We start from the raw sequence: 17,292 nt of genomic DNA, 5'->3' as shown, positions 1-17,292 counted from the left end.
ATAATTGATACCGGTAAAAAAAATCTTGTATCGCTCGGGCTCTGCTTGGTTTCATCCATATCCTTAAAACTCAGCAATGCTCTCTTTGAAAGAGCGAACCCCGACCCCTGGACTCACTCATGACCTCCTTCTCGTCTGTTGAGCCCAGATGTTTCGGGTCGAGGGCTTATGAGAAATTATGTCAAAGATGCTGAAAATATAAATATTAGATAAACAACACGATTAGATCTGTTACGTGTGTTTTGCTAGTGTTGCATCATGGGTAGTTTGAAGGTTTAAAGCTGCTCGTCTAGAGAGATTCTTCAGAGTGAATCAGCATGAGCAATGTTCTGATGGTCCAGATCATCCTACATACTTCTCATGACTCTTGTGAGTAAGATCTCCCAGCAGAAGTTATTTTCTCCTCAGACAAACAGCGTCTCAGGCGAGCTAACCCAACAGGACCAGTCTGAGAGTCTTCTTCATAAAAGCAGGTGCTGGAAGAGGTCGGGGTCACCTTATAAATCAGGCGCGTCACACATTACATCACTGGTTTGGTTCTGACCTCATTTCAGAGCTTTCCACTGTCTGGCCTGTTTAAACAGTCGAGGCCCGGTATCGACTTCTAATCTCCCTCAAAGTATTGATCGCTGGTCGTTAAATTAAGGTCATTTTCACTGGGAGTTACACAAGCCTCATATTTCTGTTCTTAAATCTGCAGAAAAAGATCTGTAAAATGCTGTAAAGATTGTAATGTAACCTAAAAAATGTTGCAAATATGACACAGAAGTGAAGATCCACATGTCATTCAAAGGCTTCTGATGAATAAGCTAAGCTAAGCTAAGCTAAGCTAAGCTAAGATAAGATAAGATAAGATAAGATAAGATAAGATAAGATAAGATGAGATAAGATGAGATCAGCTAAGATAAGCTAAGATAAGATAAGATAAGATAAGATAAGATGAGATAAGACTTGATTGATTCCACGCTGGATATTCACTGTTACAGCAGCTGTGATGTGATTAAATGTGACAACAGATAAACTTAATTGTAGTTTTTGTAAAATAAAGAAGCTTCTCTGACAAGTTGAGACATTTTTTTCTCACAGTTGAACTGAGGTGAAAGTGATGTAATGCGGTCTTGCTGCTGACTCAGCATTTGTGAACACGTTGTACCCAAAAATAGAGTTTGAAATTCAGCAAGTTCAATTATTTAACGCTCACCTAAAATACCGCTTGACTCACTGTTGTCAAATGTGTCATGTTTGAGTCAGAGCTCCAGGTTCTGCTGTTACAAAGGCCAGCTTTAAAAGGACAATGCCACTTTAATTTATCCATTTCTTCTTTATTTTTAATAATTAGAAGTCCAGACGGCCTCAGTCAGAAGCCTCAGCAGTGTGATCTGCTACAGGTCCGTTCCATATACGAGTCGTTGAGCTTCTCTTTTTCTCAGAAATACAAACTTGCATCTATAAACTAATAATGCATCATTTGAAGTGGAAAATATGAAGTAAAACCGAGGCCAGAGTCACACACTACAACACTTTGATGTGTGTGTGCATCAGTATGTGGGCGACCACATGTGTCTGTGTCACCAGGTGACATTTAATCGATGCAGGACACACAGTGAGAAGATAAATCAACAGATACTTTCAGACAGTCAATCAGAGTGAAACTGCATTAATTAACATTTGCATGAAACAAGATGGACTAACATGTTCCTACTGAAGTCATGAAGCTCCTGAACATCAAAGACGTCTGACAGAGTAAATACGTTAGTTTTTAATTGGACTTAATGTGATCAGGCCTTCAGTCGGACCTCTGTGGGGTTTACATCCGTTACTGTCTGTCTGCTCTGAGCAGCCACATCAGTTTGAATTCAATCAGTCGGACGATGTAAACCAGACCGAGGTGAAGTCAAATTGTTTCATCCAAACAGGAGCAGCATGTTTATTTTACATATTCAGTAACAGATGGATATCCTCGTAGCCCGGCTCCAGACCTCTCCGTCACTGCCCACAGCTCAGATGGATCTTTGATTAATCTCTGATTAATTCAGCTGCATTACAAACGATCCGTCAGTGCCTACGTTGGTATTTTTCTTATTGTGATGTCATTTCTTGGAGCATCTTCAACTGATTAATATCCCTGAAATCTCTACAACCGACACTAAAAGGTTATATAAGTCAATAAACAATGATAAATGATGAAAGTGTGACATGTTTTTCATCCAATTTCACCGATTAAAAACACAAAACATGTTGACCCAAAAGATTTCTAAATGCAGGAACACGAACAAAATGTTTTAATTTAAAATATGCACATATTTTGGCTTTTGAGATATGAACATTTTCATTACATAAGGATGCCAAACAGCCGACTGCAGTTTTAGTCATCCCACTGGATATTTATAAGGAGGTCTGGAGACATTTCCAGCTGTTTTTGTGCCGACAAAAACCGCCTATTTTACATGTGAAGTCAGATCAACCGAAACAGATATTTTAAGCCAAACCAGATGTTTTTCTAACCCTGACCAAGCGGTTTTAGTGCCGAAACTTAAGCAGAGCATAAGCACAGCGCTGTGGCGAGAGAGAAATAGAAAATTCAACCTAAACAAAAATAAAGTTGCAACATAAAGAAAAACTTTCAGTTTTAACTTATTTGGGGTTTTGCAGAAATGTATTTAGCCAACATTTATTCTGGTTGTAGGGCTTAAAAATACAGACGTTATCTTCCTACATAAATAGAAAGCTGTCTTGTTACATTGAAAATATTGACAGAAAAATGATCTCTGCATACGTTGTGGTAAAAATGAACTTCAACAAGAAATCACAAGGCTAATATCCAGAAAACAAGGAGCCAACAGAAATGAAGACTTTTCCGTTCAGGGTTCAGAAGTAAAAGAACAAAGAAATGTGTGAAGAAAATGGGCAAAACCAAAATGAAAGATGAAAGGACAGGACTGAGTAACAACAGGAAGCAGCATACCATATGTACCTGTTTAATGGCTCCTGGCTTTAAGTGTCGGTAGGAGAACGGGAGTGTTGAGCCTTCGACCTCGTTCTGCTTTACATCAGCTGCAGAGAAGAAAACAGAGACGACTTCAGTTTACAATATTTACACACTCAGGAAGAAATCATTTGTCTTGGACTATGTTACCATATATTAAATGACTGATGTGTGATATACGGTTTCTGGTTATTATGGAGCAAAATAATCGTGTCTGTCGCTGTGCAACCAAAACAGGAAGAGGCATCGTCTTCCCTGGTCACTATCCCCAGGTAACGGTGGAACGACTGGAATAAATGTGGAAAGTCTACACAAAGACAAAGAAGCTGCTGATGGAGGAGGCGAACAAGGTGAAGACGGTTGTCACTGGATGAACACGCTCCGGTGTTGTGTCAGAGTCTGTTCCCCTGTTGATGTGTGTTTCCTGTCACCACCAGCACCTGAGACGCTCAGTAAGAAACAAAACCTGCCTACTTATTAATACAACCGCCTAATTTACTCTGACTTTTCTTAGCTGAGATCAGGGTTTCTATCTCAAACTGGGATTCTTACGGTTGTTTTTCACTTTGGACAATAGACAGGCTGCTAGCTGCTAGTGGTAGCTCATGTTGCTAATGTTGTCTGTGCAAAAGTAATACCACAAGGAGACACTAGGAGGCGGGAATCTATAAAATTAGCATATTTTAACTTTAAATGTTCATAATGTCAGAACTTATTTGGGAAAGGTGACATTTTAATTTAAGATTATTATCATTTTCTATCTAAATCAAATGAAAGACAACACTAACTTCTATGATTCCTGTTTATTACCATTATTACTGCTGCTATTAATAATCAATGCTACGATGGGAATAGATCATTAAACACATTTAACCCTGTAAGTCTCAAACAAATTAACACATTTCTTCAGCCATAATTCAAAAGTTTAGACAATAGCACAGATGAGTTCACACCGTGACCCGGGCCTTATAGTCGACCCAATGTACAGCTGTTTCTATAGCAACAAGCACTCGCGAGCAGGAATGAGGCCATGATTGATGATCAGTGGCACCTACAGCTCCTGTTAAAGAGCAGGAAAATCCCTTCAGTAATGAGACAGATTCATCATGTTAATGCACAGTGTTTTTGTTCTACATGATTCACAGCTCATGATTCATGTGTTTGTGTTTGTTTTCAATACGTGATTCAAAACAGCGGATCGATTTGTCACGACGGTGCAGCCTTGTGAGCAGTAAACAAACGTGAAGAGAGTCGTGACAGAGCAGAGCAGCGTGCCATCGCACGGACAAAACTGCAGCAAGATTAAAAGTGGACAAACTAATCCGTCTGCGCTCAGGAGCTCTTTTGTTCACATGTCACCGTCGACAAAGCTTTTGTTTAATATTCAGCATGACTACTGTCCCATGTGGGCCGCCGTACATTGATCTGTGAGCGCTGGTGACCAGACGATTGTTTCCAGCTCGTTCTGGCTGAGAAAACTGAACCAGTTTGGATCAGAACACAATCCAACGCTCAGCTTTAGTTTGACTTTGCTTTGATGGAGCTATAATGTGATTTAGGCCACTGATCTGTATCAGTGTTGATGTCTCTGTTTCAAATATTTCTCTGTAACACAAATACGCAACAATCGAGGTTAAAAAACATCCCGAGTCAGTTTTAATCAAGAGTTTAACATCAAAAACTCTGTGTGTTTGAGTCTGACAATCAACCACCTGTCATTACATATTAATTAATATCGCTACATCCTGATTGGTGCACAGATATGGATGACGTCACCTTTCAGAAGAGCTGCACCCACTTTAAACCAGTGAGAAAAGCACAAAGGCAGAAATCTCTCGTGTGAAATATCCACAAGTCTTTGACGGTTTGGCTGAAAATTGTGTTTTCTGATGAAGTCTGCATCTTCTTCAGTTGTTTAGGAGACGCCGAAGCTCCAGAAATGTTTTGTGGACTACGAAACGTCACCTGACTTTCCATCAGCACGAGGGTGAGGAATTACTGAGTTTTCATTTTTTAACGGACTGTTCTTTTAAAATCCTGTGACAGGATGTTTGCATCAGAGCTAAATCAGCCTTTTTTCACTGCGTATGTTTTAGCTTATTGCCAACATATTGGTAATGGCGTACATGTTAGCTGAAGTATTAAGAAATTAGAGAACAGATATGCCAAAGATTTATTGCGGTAATCCAGAAACAGCATCTCCATCATGTTGTTTGTCCAGCAGCGAGCAGTGACAGTGTTGTAAAAAGTACCCAAAAGTCATACTTGAGTAAAAGTAAAAAGAGTAAAAGTACAATATGTGTCTCTAAAAGGAAGTGGAGTGGAAGTATAAAGCAAGCGGAAATGTTTGTTCACATGATGTATTCACATTATTAAATGACTATTTAAAAACCGAAATGACATTTTTGAAACTCTATAAAATGGACGTATCTTCATGTACAGCACATCCCACCTGAGCTAAGAATCATGTGACCAGAAGCTGCTTTTACCTAATAAATTTCTACATAAAAGCGATCTACACTTCTAAATAAGTGTTGTAAATATAACGCGAATGCTTCGAAGCTACGACCGTCGCCATGGAAATCAACACCCGAATCAGTATTCAACAGTGTCCGTGTTGTTTTTTTAAGCATTACATCAAAAATCCCAAATAACCCAGTAGATGTGCAACATTATTCATTATGCATCACATTAATTATCCTTAGTTTATATTAGAAAAAGATTTTTAGCCTGACACTTCTGTGAATCAAAGAGTTACTGCTCTTAACAAAGCCAGGTCTTTCATTTTACATGTTGACATATAGACTACAGTATATTTATTTACTTATTTGTTTGGACCTACAGTACATTGGTTTGTATATATTTATTTTATGTGGCATCTCATTAGGTCATCAGTCATTTTACAGTAATATCAAAGTGTATAACTAAATAATGACTGCAAGTTTGAGTACTGATAGTTTTCATGAGCAACGGTTTTAATGAATGTGAATTGATAAATGCACATTTTGTCCTATTTTGTCCGACTTTTTTTCATCCTGTCAGAAGTATTCGTGGGTAATTCTCACTGAAGCTTCGACGCCCCAAAGCTTTGATAATTATTTGAGGTCTATCTAGTTTCTGAGCAGGACTTTGTGTCGTACAGCTACAGGTCGCTGCTGGCAGCTGTGCCGATGATGCAGGCCTGTCAGACAGAAGGCACATGACTCATGGATGTGGAGGACCTTCCAAATCTGTTGACAGCAGCACTGCCCACACAGCGAGGCCCTTCTCTTAGCCCGCTTCTTATTCACTCCAAAAAAACTAAACCACATTCATGTGCAGATGAGGTGAGACGGTGACTAATCCTGCACCAACTGAACATTTTGGGAGACCTGAATAAACTGTTGAATAATCAGTTCGAGCTGCAGATTCAAGCTGAACTCTAAGACATCCTGATGAAGTTCAAAGGAGACGACTGCTCCTGAGTTTTCACTGCGAGCATCGGCAGAGTCACAGCTGATAACTTCATTGCTCCAGTGGATATTTCAGTAAGAGCAGGAGAGACATCTTGTAGAAGGACTGACGCCAAGAAACCAGCTGCTATTAAACTCCATCAAAGCTGCGCCTGAGTATGAAAAACTTTCAACCACCAACAACACGGAGCCAGGAGAGCACACTGTCAAAAGCTGGTTTCAAACTGAAAGATGTTATCTGATTGCTTTAAAACCTGAAGAATAGCTCTCCCCCTGATAGAAGTGTGATGAAAAGAGAATTATTCCCAATTGCTGCCAACACTTCAGCCTCTCGGTGCCATCTGAGAGCACTGAGCTGTCAGCCGGCGAGGACAAACTAAACTTTAAAAGATGAAAGTAAAAATGTCGAGCACAGAGGTAGACACGTAATCCACCAGAGACCCAATTACACCTAAACCCTGAGAGGTGGATGCAGAGGTGGAGAGCAGGGCGCCCACTCTCTGCAGAGGAGGAGAGGAGGACAGCTGCTGCTGCTGCTGCTGCTGCTTCTCACCATCCTGATATTTCTATCAACTGCTGATTATTGAGTGAAATCAATACACCAGGTGTGACTAAAAGCTACCTTCCATGCAGATGATCCACGCAGCAGGACCACACAGGCAGCAGAGTCCTCTCGCTGTAATTGCACCGAAGTGTAAAAGAAACGTCATTACAGCCGAGGACATCTGGTTCAGGTTTGGGAGAATAAACTGGAGCGCGTGGAGAAAAATTCTGTCTGCCGGTTCCTCTCAGACTCTGTTCTGAATTAGCGTCTCCCACGTGTTGAGTGTTTGCACGAGTGGCTTGGTGCCAAACGCTCTCGTGATTTAGCCACCGTGTTACAGCTGCACCGCTTCTCCTACCACAGCGACTGGACTGCCGAAGCATTCGCCCGTGGCAGAGAGCACTAAAAGCTACCGAGCTGAACGCAAAGTTGGATAACATGGTTAGACTGCAAGTTCTCAACCGAAGTAGTCCAAAGTCAGACTCTCAACCCTGGAGTGACTTTTGATTCCCCGCTGAATCTCCATAAACATGTCAAACCTGACAAAATATTAAAAAATTACACCACAAACTACAACAACTTTGTCTTTGTTTACTCAAACCTTGATGTTTGTATGTACTAAAGTTACTTTTAGTCCAAAATGTGTGCTGCGTGATTCCCAACTAACGCAACTCATGCAGACATTTGAGACTTAAACACACCACAAACCACGAGTCAGACCAGCAGCAGCCATTAACTCCACACTCAAATAAAACAGCCAGATGAAGCCGAGCTGCTTTGATGCTCGTCGCTGCAGCAGTGAAATAAAACCTCATCATGATTTCAGCCATGTTAGCAGCAGGACACTGGGGAGGGTGACGCCAGCAAGTCCAACGCTTTGGTCCAGATTCAAATCTCTCAACAACTACTGGACGGATTAAGGCCTGATCGATATATTGATTTGCCAATCACAGATACATGGTGTTGGTGAATGTGTTGTCCGTTAGGCACCGATATGAAAACTTTTTCTTCTTCAAAGATAATATCGCAGAAACAGATGCATGGGATAAATATCCTGCATTCATTACAGGCTTCTATAACTCAGTCAAGTGTTGGATTACTACATTTGGGAAATCATTGCAGAAAACTCATCTTGACTGTCGCGAATCACAACAACGCAGATGCCAACTTCTGGGTTAGCCTACAATAATGTCCTCTGTATATTGTTGCTATATCGATTTAGAGATATTTGGTAAAAAAAAAATTTGAATATGAAGTGTTTCTGAGGAGATATTGTTTGAGATACAGCCTAAAACCATTATATTATTTAAAGGCCGTCTCACCCAGCAGCACCCAGCTAGTAGAAATCTAAAAGTATGTTGGTCTTTAAATAATTACCCAAAGAATAATGATTAACAACTGAACTCTATCTGCAGCAGAAACCTCGGGCAGGTTTGCTTTAACGAGCTCAACAACAACAAATGTAGAGATGACCCCTCAGTGATTTTTTTAGAAACGATCACATTGCTTGATTAAAAACTTTAAAATCCGTTTCCTGACTTCTCTAACCTGACAAAGCTTTGATCCAACATTGACGTTTCCTCACAGGTCCAATCAGCCCCTCGGGTCTTCAGAGGAACTAATTAGTCTCTTGGTTGTGAGCTGTATAAAGTTTATGTTGTCCTGTCTCATTAACATCCAGCTAAACGCTGACGGGTATTTAAATCTGATATAAAGAGCTGTTTTTGTCTCTCTATTGATGCTCCAGCTCGTCCTGATTTTGAGGCTTTTCATTCTCACTTGTCTTTATTTCATTTGTTCACTCAAAGGTAAAATCTCCTCTTTGTATTTTATATTTAGTCAAATCTTCCATTTTTAAACCTGAAGCTGCGTGACGGTGGAAGGCGTTTTATCTTAAATATATCTCACACAGCTTCAGTTAAGACGTTCACAGTGGATGTTTTGTGCGTCTGACTAACACATGACCTCACAACGAGTTTAGAGAAAAGAGGAGCTGATAAAGCTCCCGTGCTGCGACAGAGCAGAGTTCAGGGACGAGGTCACCCTGTGGAGGTCTGACCATCTGCTTTTTAATTCAGTTTGACTGAATTTAATCTCGTTAAAACTAGAAACCTTTGAAAGAGCACCGGGGCAATAGCATGATGTGACCGCGGCGTGTTTGAGGAGAGCGTTAAAGGCTGGTAATTTAATCAACAAATAAAGGAAACGACCCTTCTTCCCTGGTGTCAGCACGACTCACTCATACACATTTCTTCATTAATTGACAGGAATCTGGGGGGTCACCAGATAATTAAAGGGATGAAATCTATCCTTATTTACATTATATTTTCTTTAGTTTTTGTCTTCACTGGATACTTTCACTTGTTCTGGCCAAGCTTAACAAATCTGAGAAGGAAATTCTCACAACTCAGGTTCACACAGAGGTCCTCATCTGTCACATGACTTAGATTTCAGGAATCACAAACAAGAAACTAGTTCAGACTGTCAAATTTAAGGTAGTTTCAAGGCTTCTCCTGGACATAAGCATGAGGGGCTGTCACTACTGATTATCTATTTATAATCTGTTGATTTATATTTAATGAATCAATTGTTTAAAATGTCAGGAAATACTGAAAGATGCCCCTTGGTGACATGTTCCAGTTTCTTGTTTTGTCCAATCAACAGTCAAAAGCCCCAAAATATTAAAGGGCCTCTGAGGAGCTTCTGTACTTGTTAGTTCACGTTAACGTTAGCTAACCGTTGTTTTTTGTTAGCAGAGCGGAGAGACGCGCTGAGACGAGGCACATGAGAACGTGCGTAAAGTCACATCGTCTGGACTGAACCACCAATCAACAGATCATCCACAGGCCTGTGCAGACAGGAGACACGGGGAAGGTCTCATTTTCCCCGTCACGTTACAATCTGCTCACAATCTAAAACAACCTGTCAATAATCAATAGTCCATTGCCACAAGATGCATCTCTAACAATTCTAATAATCAAAAAAACAGTAGTTTACAGTCACACTGGGATCTGTGAACTTGTGACTTACTTTAACTATTTTTTGACACTTTATTGATTAAACATGTAACCGATGAATTTAGAAAACAACTGGTAGATTAAAAAAAAATATTATTTTCACCCCTACAACACTAAAACTGACCAAAGTGCTTCAGTCCCTTCTGCTTGCTACATTTTCACTTTGTTAAATTAAGGATAAACCAACACTACAATCTGAATACTGACAGCCTGATATTTTGTATTTTCCCTCAAATGACACCACACGTCCTGCCTCAGTTCACCCCCGAGACGCTCTGTTGGCAGGATGGGAAGTAAAGTAACTGCCAGTCCTCGAGGATCGCCCCCCCCCCCATGGCTCGTCAGTCCTTTTGTCAGGCCGCAGCGACCACGCTGTGATCCACAAATAGACTAAGTGCCTCAGTGCTGCACATGAAGGGAAGGGACAGATGGACCTGTGGTTCCCCTCGCCACAATGCCTGTGGACGTCCTCCAGAGACACGACCTGAACTTGTGGAGGTTGGATGCGGAGGTGGGGACACAGATAGCAACGACGGACCAGGAAAAAGCAGAATCAGGGAAGATCCTGAGCAAGATCCAAACAAAACTTGTCTGTAGATTTATCCCCAGATGACTGATTATTGTTCTTTGTTGTTGTGTGACAGCCAGCAGAGAGAGACGGGTCCTCCGGCCAGGAATCAGACCGCGGACGTTGTGTTCATGTAGCAGACGCCGCGACCATCAGGACACCAGAGCAGACATCCCTGCATGACTGCTTCACATGAACATTCAGAGCCTCAGAATCTAAATCTTTTACAGCCTCAGGAAATATGTGATTGTTTATAAGTGATTGTTTTGTTGATACGACCTTAAAATAATATCACAATACACAATATACGTATATTTCAATATCTTGAAACCTCCTCTAAGCACTTCATTAAAGTTCAGACTGGCACTAAAATCAAATATCACGATATTACTGACCAAATACCTCAAATATTGATATTGTGACAATATTGTAGGGATGACTATTGGTGCTCTGAGGTTTCTGATAAATAATCATCAGTAATGTGGATATAATGACGAAGTACTTAAAGTTAAGTATTCGATCAAGTACAACAGTCTGGTGAGTTCAGACTTATAATTCATAATAATAATATAATATCGATTTCCCAGCCCTAAATGTCTACAACCATGCTAGCAGCTCTGAGGTTGTACTTGTAGGCACAGCTGAATGCTAATCTCAGCATGCTAACATACACGCAGTGACACAGTTGTCAGAAATATCAATCAATAAACATGGATTCTGAATATTTCTGACAGTTTGAAACATGGTTTAGAAAACTGATATTTTCCAAGGTATTGTGTGAAAGTTATTAGTCCCAGTGTCGTGTCAACACCAGCTGTGACACATTAAAAAATGCATTGAGTATTTAACAGCTTCTTTCACAATTAAAGACTATGAGAAAAATATTTTTGAGACGCGATGCCAAATGACTTGAATTTACTTTAATTCAGACTTTTGTGTTTATTTCAACATGCTAACATTTGCAAATTTGCACTCAACATGAAGTACAGAGGAGGCTCATGGGAATGTTTTTAGTTTCAATAACCAAAGTACTGGACCAACTGAAATTCTGCCCTGATGATGGTGCTGGATGAAAAGCCAAGGGATCAATGAACGTCATTGCTTCTCAGGGATAAATTCATTCATTTGATTCATTATATATTCATTATTTCTGACATTTTACAGACTAAATGCTTCATTTTAAAAAAATTACAGATTGAGCAATGATGAAAGTAATCATTAATTGCAGCCCTAAGGCACAAACTAAACAACTAAATGGAGCCAGAAACAATGAGCCTCGTGGAAAGGGAGGATTTTCCCTTTTACTCACATTCACCTCATTATGTGAACACAATGTAAAAGACGTCTTTCTGGCACGGCTGGCTGGAACAAAGACTCGTTCAGGTGGTACATATAATCCCATTCTGAACATTTTCGTCATGCAGATGGTGCGCATTAATGTGCCAAACTGATTTATGCACAATGCAAAGAAAACTTTGCCCAGTAAAGTCTCGGAGAGTCTCTTGATCACCGTCTGGCAGCCGAAGCTCCGGGAAGAAACACTGACTGGTGGAAAAGGTCAGTGTGTGTGTGTCGCACAGACTCACGAGGTGTGAAAGTAGCAGCAAACACCGGCCAAATGCTCGTTTGGCTACTCAACTGGACACCACGCCAGTTAATCGACTCTCATTTACAGACTTTACTTTGCTCTATAAATACAGCCCGCTGGTGAGTCGTCAACAGAGGGGAAGATTTCTATCTTGCACTCATACAGAAGGAAAACATTTCACCTAAGTGTTAAAAAATACACTTAAAAATCCTCCTTTGTGTTTACTGGCTCAATTTTCAGTCATCTGCCACCTCCTCACACACTGTCAATCAACTGACAACTACAGAAGTCCTCTGTAATTAAAATTAATCCTCAACTATCTTGATAACTGAGTCACCATTTGAGTCACTTTTCATGCAAAAACCCAAAACATTTCCTGGTTCTAGCTTCTGTAACGTGACGATGCTGCTTCTCTTTGTCTCATTTGACAGTAAACTGACTTTATTTCGGTTTTTAACAGTTGGTCAGAAAAAACAAGCAGTTTAAAAATGTTCCCCTGGGTTTAAGGATATATTTACAGGCACTTTTCACAATGCTCTGATATCTTAAAGACCATTTTTCTGATTATCATAACAGTCATTTTTCTGTCAGATTGCCAATAAATTAGCTAATTTAAAACGTGCCTCTTTGGCTCTGATGCAGCATCCTCACACCGTGTCCTGCCTACGACACCATCTGATTGGCTACACGTCACAATTAACAGCCTGTAAACACTGAACAATCTGAATCTGCAAAGTTACTAGTAGCTAAAGTTATCACAGTGGAGAGGAAGTGAAAGGAAATGCTCAAGTAAAATACCTCAAAATTGTTCATAAGCACAATACTTGGAAGAAAATACACTTTGGTTATATCATCACTGGTTATTTGAAAGTTTGAAACAAAGACTTTCATTTTTACTGCAAATGAACATCTGTTCACAATATCCTTTTTCAGTCTCCTTGATTTCTAATAATGAGTATCGGATGCATATATGTTGTCAATATCAGCTGATCTGTAAAAGTAAAATGATGCTTGGGATGATTTATAACTATTAAATTCGAGTTAAGTTTACTGTTTCAATTCACTGATATCATTTACAGATACAAGTGTTTGAAGGATCGCTGCAGAAAATGTGTGTATTTCTGCCGATACACTGATGTCAGAGTCATTTACTCACTACTGTCGGCGTCAGCCCCAAAAACTGCACATCGGACAGGCTCTGACCACAACTAATAACAATATATTCATATATATACACACAGCATATATTAATTGATTAAAGAATAAGCACTGTTGATAATAAAAATAATTGTGAGTCTCAGCAGTCATGCATAACATACACAAACATTTTTGATGAAACAGACAAACATGTGTACAGAAGGAGACATTTACAGTGTAAGAATAAGATTATATAATATTTAGATATTGTTTCTAAAGTAACTCAAACATACAGCATGTTTTTAATGTCTGTATTCATGTATTGAATGGCATACAGATGTGTCAGATAGATAACATCATGAGCTAATGTTATAAATCATATCATTTATAGGTCTAACAATATAATCTGATTAACATAAAACATTCATAGACAACAGGTTACTTTTCTATAAAGTCCATTAATATCGTTTTTAATAAGAAATTAATGTTTTTAATCTTCAGACACAAACTCTAAACTTTAGTGTGTATTTAATACGAAATGCTGCAGCTTGTACAATCTCCATCTTAATTAGCCTTGTTCATTTTGTTTTAATGACTGTAAAATGATTTATTTTACTATTTCCTAAGGTTTTTAAAGCAGAATCTAACGCTCACAGACCAACACTGAGCTGTGAGTGAACACTGTGAAGTTGACTAAAGGCAGCAGTTGTCGGTAAAAACGTGGATTAAACCTTTAAACGAGTCGCTAACACAGATTAATGGAGTGAATAATTAAGCTAGCAGCTCAGTGGCTGATGTCAAACCTGCGGCCGGAGACGACCTGAGGCTGAAACTCACCGCTGACAGATGAGTTTCTCTCTCTAACGTCTCGTTGTTCCGGAGTTGAGCTGAAGTCAAAGTCTCCCGACAAACTAATAAATCCAACAGACTACGAGGACGTGGAGCAGCTGAGCCGGAGGACCGCCGCGGACTGACGCCTCTCCTCGATCCGACTCTGACAAACCTCCAGCCGCATCCACACCGCCGCCAAGCTGCCCGCTTATACACACACAGCTTCCGGTCTGCGCTGTCAGAATAAAACTACTTCCGGGACCAGTAGGTACATTTTGGGTGAATCCCAATGTTCACCCTACTCACCACCACTAGTCCTCACTACCACTACACCCTGGAAATGAAGCAACAAGGGGTAGAGCTTTGTAATCTTCCCTAGGAATTGGGACACCACTTGCTACGCCACTGCATAGTTTACGTTCGGGCACGTAAGCGACTACGTAGTCACGTTTGCGCTTACGTCCCACCATAACGACAAACCCGGCAGCAATGGAGGTAGCGTTTGCGATCGGTGTGTGATTACTGGAAGGCAGAAACGCCCTTTGCTTGCTACCATAGCGCTGTGCTAACGTTAACGACTGGGACTTTAGGAGCTTCTGCTAGCTAACGTTCGTAACGGTCGGTGCGCAGTAACATAGATAACCTTACTTGCTGCTTATTATCAAACTAATGTAAAATATTCGACAAATTTGCAGGAAATATGAGAGCTAACCAGTAACGTTAACAGGACGTAAAGCATTCTGGGAAATTTCCTCTGGCCCTCCCTGAGCATCTGAAATCCCTCGCTCTGAAGGGCTGGATTCATACCCCCTACCCCTCGTTATGCCCACTACCCCTATATGCAGAGAGTAATTGGGACACCACTACCCTCACGGGAACGCGCAAAATTTAGGGATAGGGCTTTACTCATGTAGCGTACTGTAGCGTACTTTGATTTACTTGTACTGGTGAGTATTTTAAATATGTTGCTACTTTATAATTTACTAGGCTGTAATTCAGAGAGTTTTTACTCGGTATTGTTTTAATCACCTTTGTTGTCCTTAAAGTAATAATCTGGAGGATTTTCATGTAAATAAATAATAAACAATAAATAAATATAAATAATATAAGTCACTATTTCTATCGCAGAATGAGGTAACACAATGATGATTGCGCCCTGATGAAAGCCCTTGCATTTGCTGCAATACCAAAGATGTACACTAGGTGTCGTGGCGAGTTTTTCCGGAAAACAAGCGGCGCGCAGTTAGTGACGCGTTCACCCGGCAGTGAGCAGTGGTGGGACGGCCAGAGAGAGTCGCTGGTCTGTCCTGGTCTCTGCTGGCGTTGAGAGTAAATGGTTAACGTTACTGTTAACAGTCATGGCCGAAACGAAGAAAAGACCGATAACAGCAGAGAGTGAAACTTTAAAATAAAGGTGCAAATCGCTTTCATGTGGTGTTGTTATGGAGGTGTGGCAAAGCTGCCAACCGACAACTGACTGACATCACACAGCAACACTCTCTGGGAGGCAGTGGTCCAGAAATACACCTGCAGTTGCTGCTTCCAGAAGATCTTCGACTTTTACCTAAATAAACTTTTGAATGCAGGACAGGAGTATTTTTGTGCTGTGGTATTTCTACTTTCTCTAAGATGAAGCAGGACAGGACTCATGGGTCGACCAGATAAACAAGTGAAGAACTCCACCAACTTTACACATTAAAACCTGTTTACAGATGTTGTGCTGCTGCACTGTGTGAAGAAAGATTTATAAAACTGTTTGAAGACCACAAGTTTGAAAATGAAGAAATACTTTCTACAGCGTTTAAGTGTCGACAGAGGTACATGAAAAATGCTAAGATATAAGATAAGATGAGATAAGACTTTATTAATCCTGTAGGAAATTCTTGCTCCAGAGAATCCTCATAACATCAGAATAAAATGAAATAATTTGAATCAAATAAATAATAAATGCTGAACGTCTGGTATTTTGTTTACTTGCTGCCCAAAGACATCAGTTTAAGTCCGTATAAACAGCATGCCAAGTAGAAACGCTGCCCGTCGGGCTCAAACTGGCGCCGTTCTGCAGACTTCATCAGTACGTGACGTCTGGTGACTTTAACCCGAGCAGATGTCTAATAAACTGTAATAACTGAAAACACTCATGTGGGTCCGCCGGGCCTTAAAGTGACCAGTGAAACATTTTTGATGTGAAGTAAGTCACTCAGCACTTTCACTTTTTTGCCATCATAATCCATAAACCGATCCTTTTTCCAGCATCATATTCTGATTATTAAAACTGCAGAGTAACCTCTGAAGACTTCCCTTCCCATCTCCTGATCTCCACTTTGTACTCCACTCAGATAAATATGCTAATCTGCAGCAGCTAAATGTGGGGAGCTATCACTCTCACTGTGCCTGAAACAAGTGAAGAATGTAAAACGAGGGCAGAGATGAGAAGGACGACGTGGAGCTTTGTGTTTCACTGATGCTGGTTCACTTTAATCGAGTGCTGCAGATGTGGTTGATGGGCCGGTGCAGCCGCGATGCCTCGAGGCAAGGTGACCTACTCCTGCTGGATCAGTAGATGCTTTCATGGAGCAGCTGCACACTGTTAAGCTTTTTTTTTACACCTTATATAGCTGTTTAATCCACAATCATTACATGAGGAAATAACAAAACACTGATTCAATAAATGGAAACAAAATAGAAAAATGAAAAATGAAAAATGCAGTGCAGAGACGATGACACAGTATAAAGTAAACAATAGTTTGATGTTTTCTTCAGGAGACAATTAGCTTAGCTTAGCATGAAGACTAAGCAGGAAGTCACTGCACAGGTTAGCTGTTTCAACCTGGCTTCCTGGATCCTAGCTTTAATGCTAAGCTAAGCTAAGCTGCTGCCTCCTGACTCCAGCTCCGTACTTAGGACATTTCATTTTCTCAAAAATTAAAACAATTTTGTGTGATCCAGCCATTCCCAAACTGTTATTTATCCATTTTTTATTTCATAAACACAACAACTCTATGTGAATATGAGCCGAAGGAAATGCAGTGAATAAATAATCCATCCACATACACACAACAATTTATACATTTGAGAATAAACTCAAAACAGAAAAGAAAAACATCGTTTTATCAGTTTTGACATCTATTTTTCTGTCTCAAGCCTTTACAGAAAAATGACACCTGAA

At 40.2% G+C, this 17,292-nt stretch overlaps 1 protein-coding gene across 2 annotated transcripts in view; it reads right to left on the bottom strand.

Annotated features, from left to right (window-relative positions):
* The window catches only part of LOC311261377 (tetraspanin-18B-like), a 28,402-nt gene extending 14,184 nt beyond the window's left edge, over positions 1–14,218 (bottom strand). Inside the window, exons 1-2 of one of the 2 annotated variants that reach the window (XM_084359939.1) lie at positions 14,130–14,218; positions 2,966–3,054 (exon numbers count right to left, since the gene is read on the bottom strand). In XM_084359939.1, coding sequence (XP_084216065.1) covers positions 2,966–2,968 — 3 coding nt within the window. In that variant the 5' untranslated portion in view covers positions 2,969–3,054; positions 14,130–14,218. The remainder of the gene's footprint in view (positions 1–2,965; positions 3,055–14,129) is intronic. The other variant, XM_084359940.1, reaches the window with a different exon arrangement.
* Between the last annotated feature and the right edge of the window lie 3,074 nt (positions 14,219–17,292).

Source organism: Pagrus pagrus (genome assembly GCF_965226575.1).
Source record: "Pagrus pagrus genome assembly, chromosome: 1".
Taxonomy (NCBI): domain Eukaryota; kingdom Metazoa; phylum Chordata; class Actinopteri; order Spariformes; family Sparidae; genus Pagrus; species Pagrus pagrus.
This window is presented reverse-complemented; position numbering and strand designations above follow the sequence as displayed.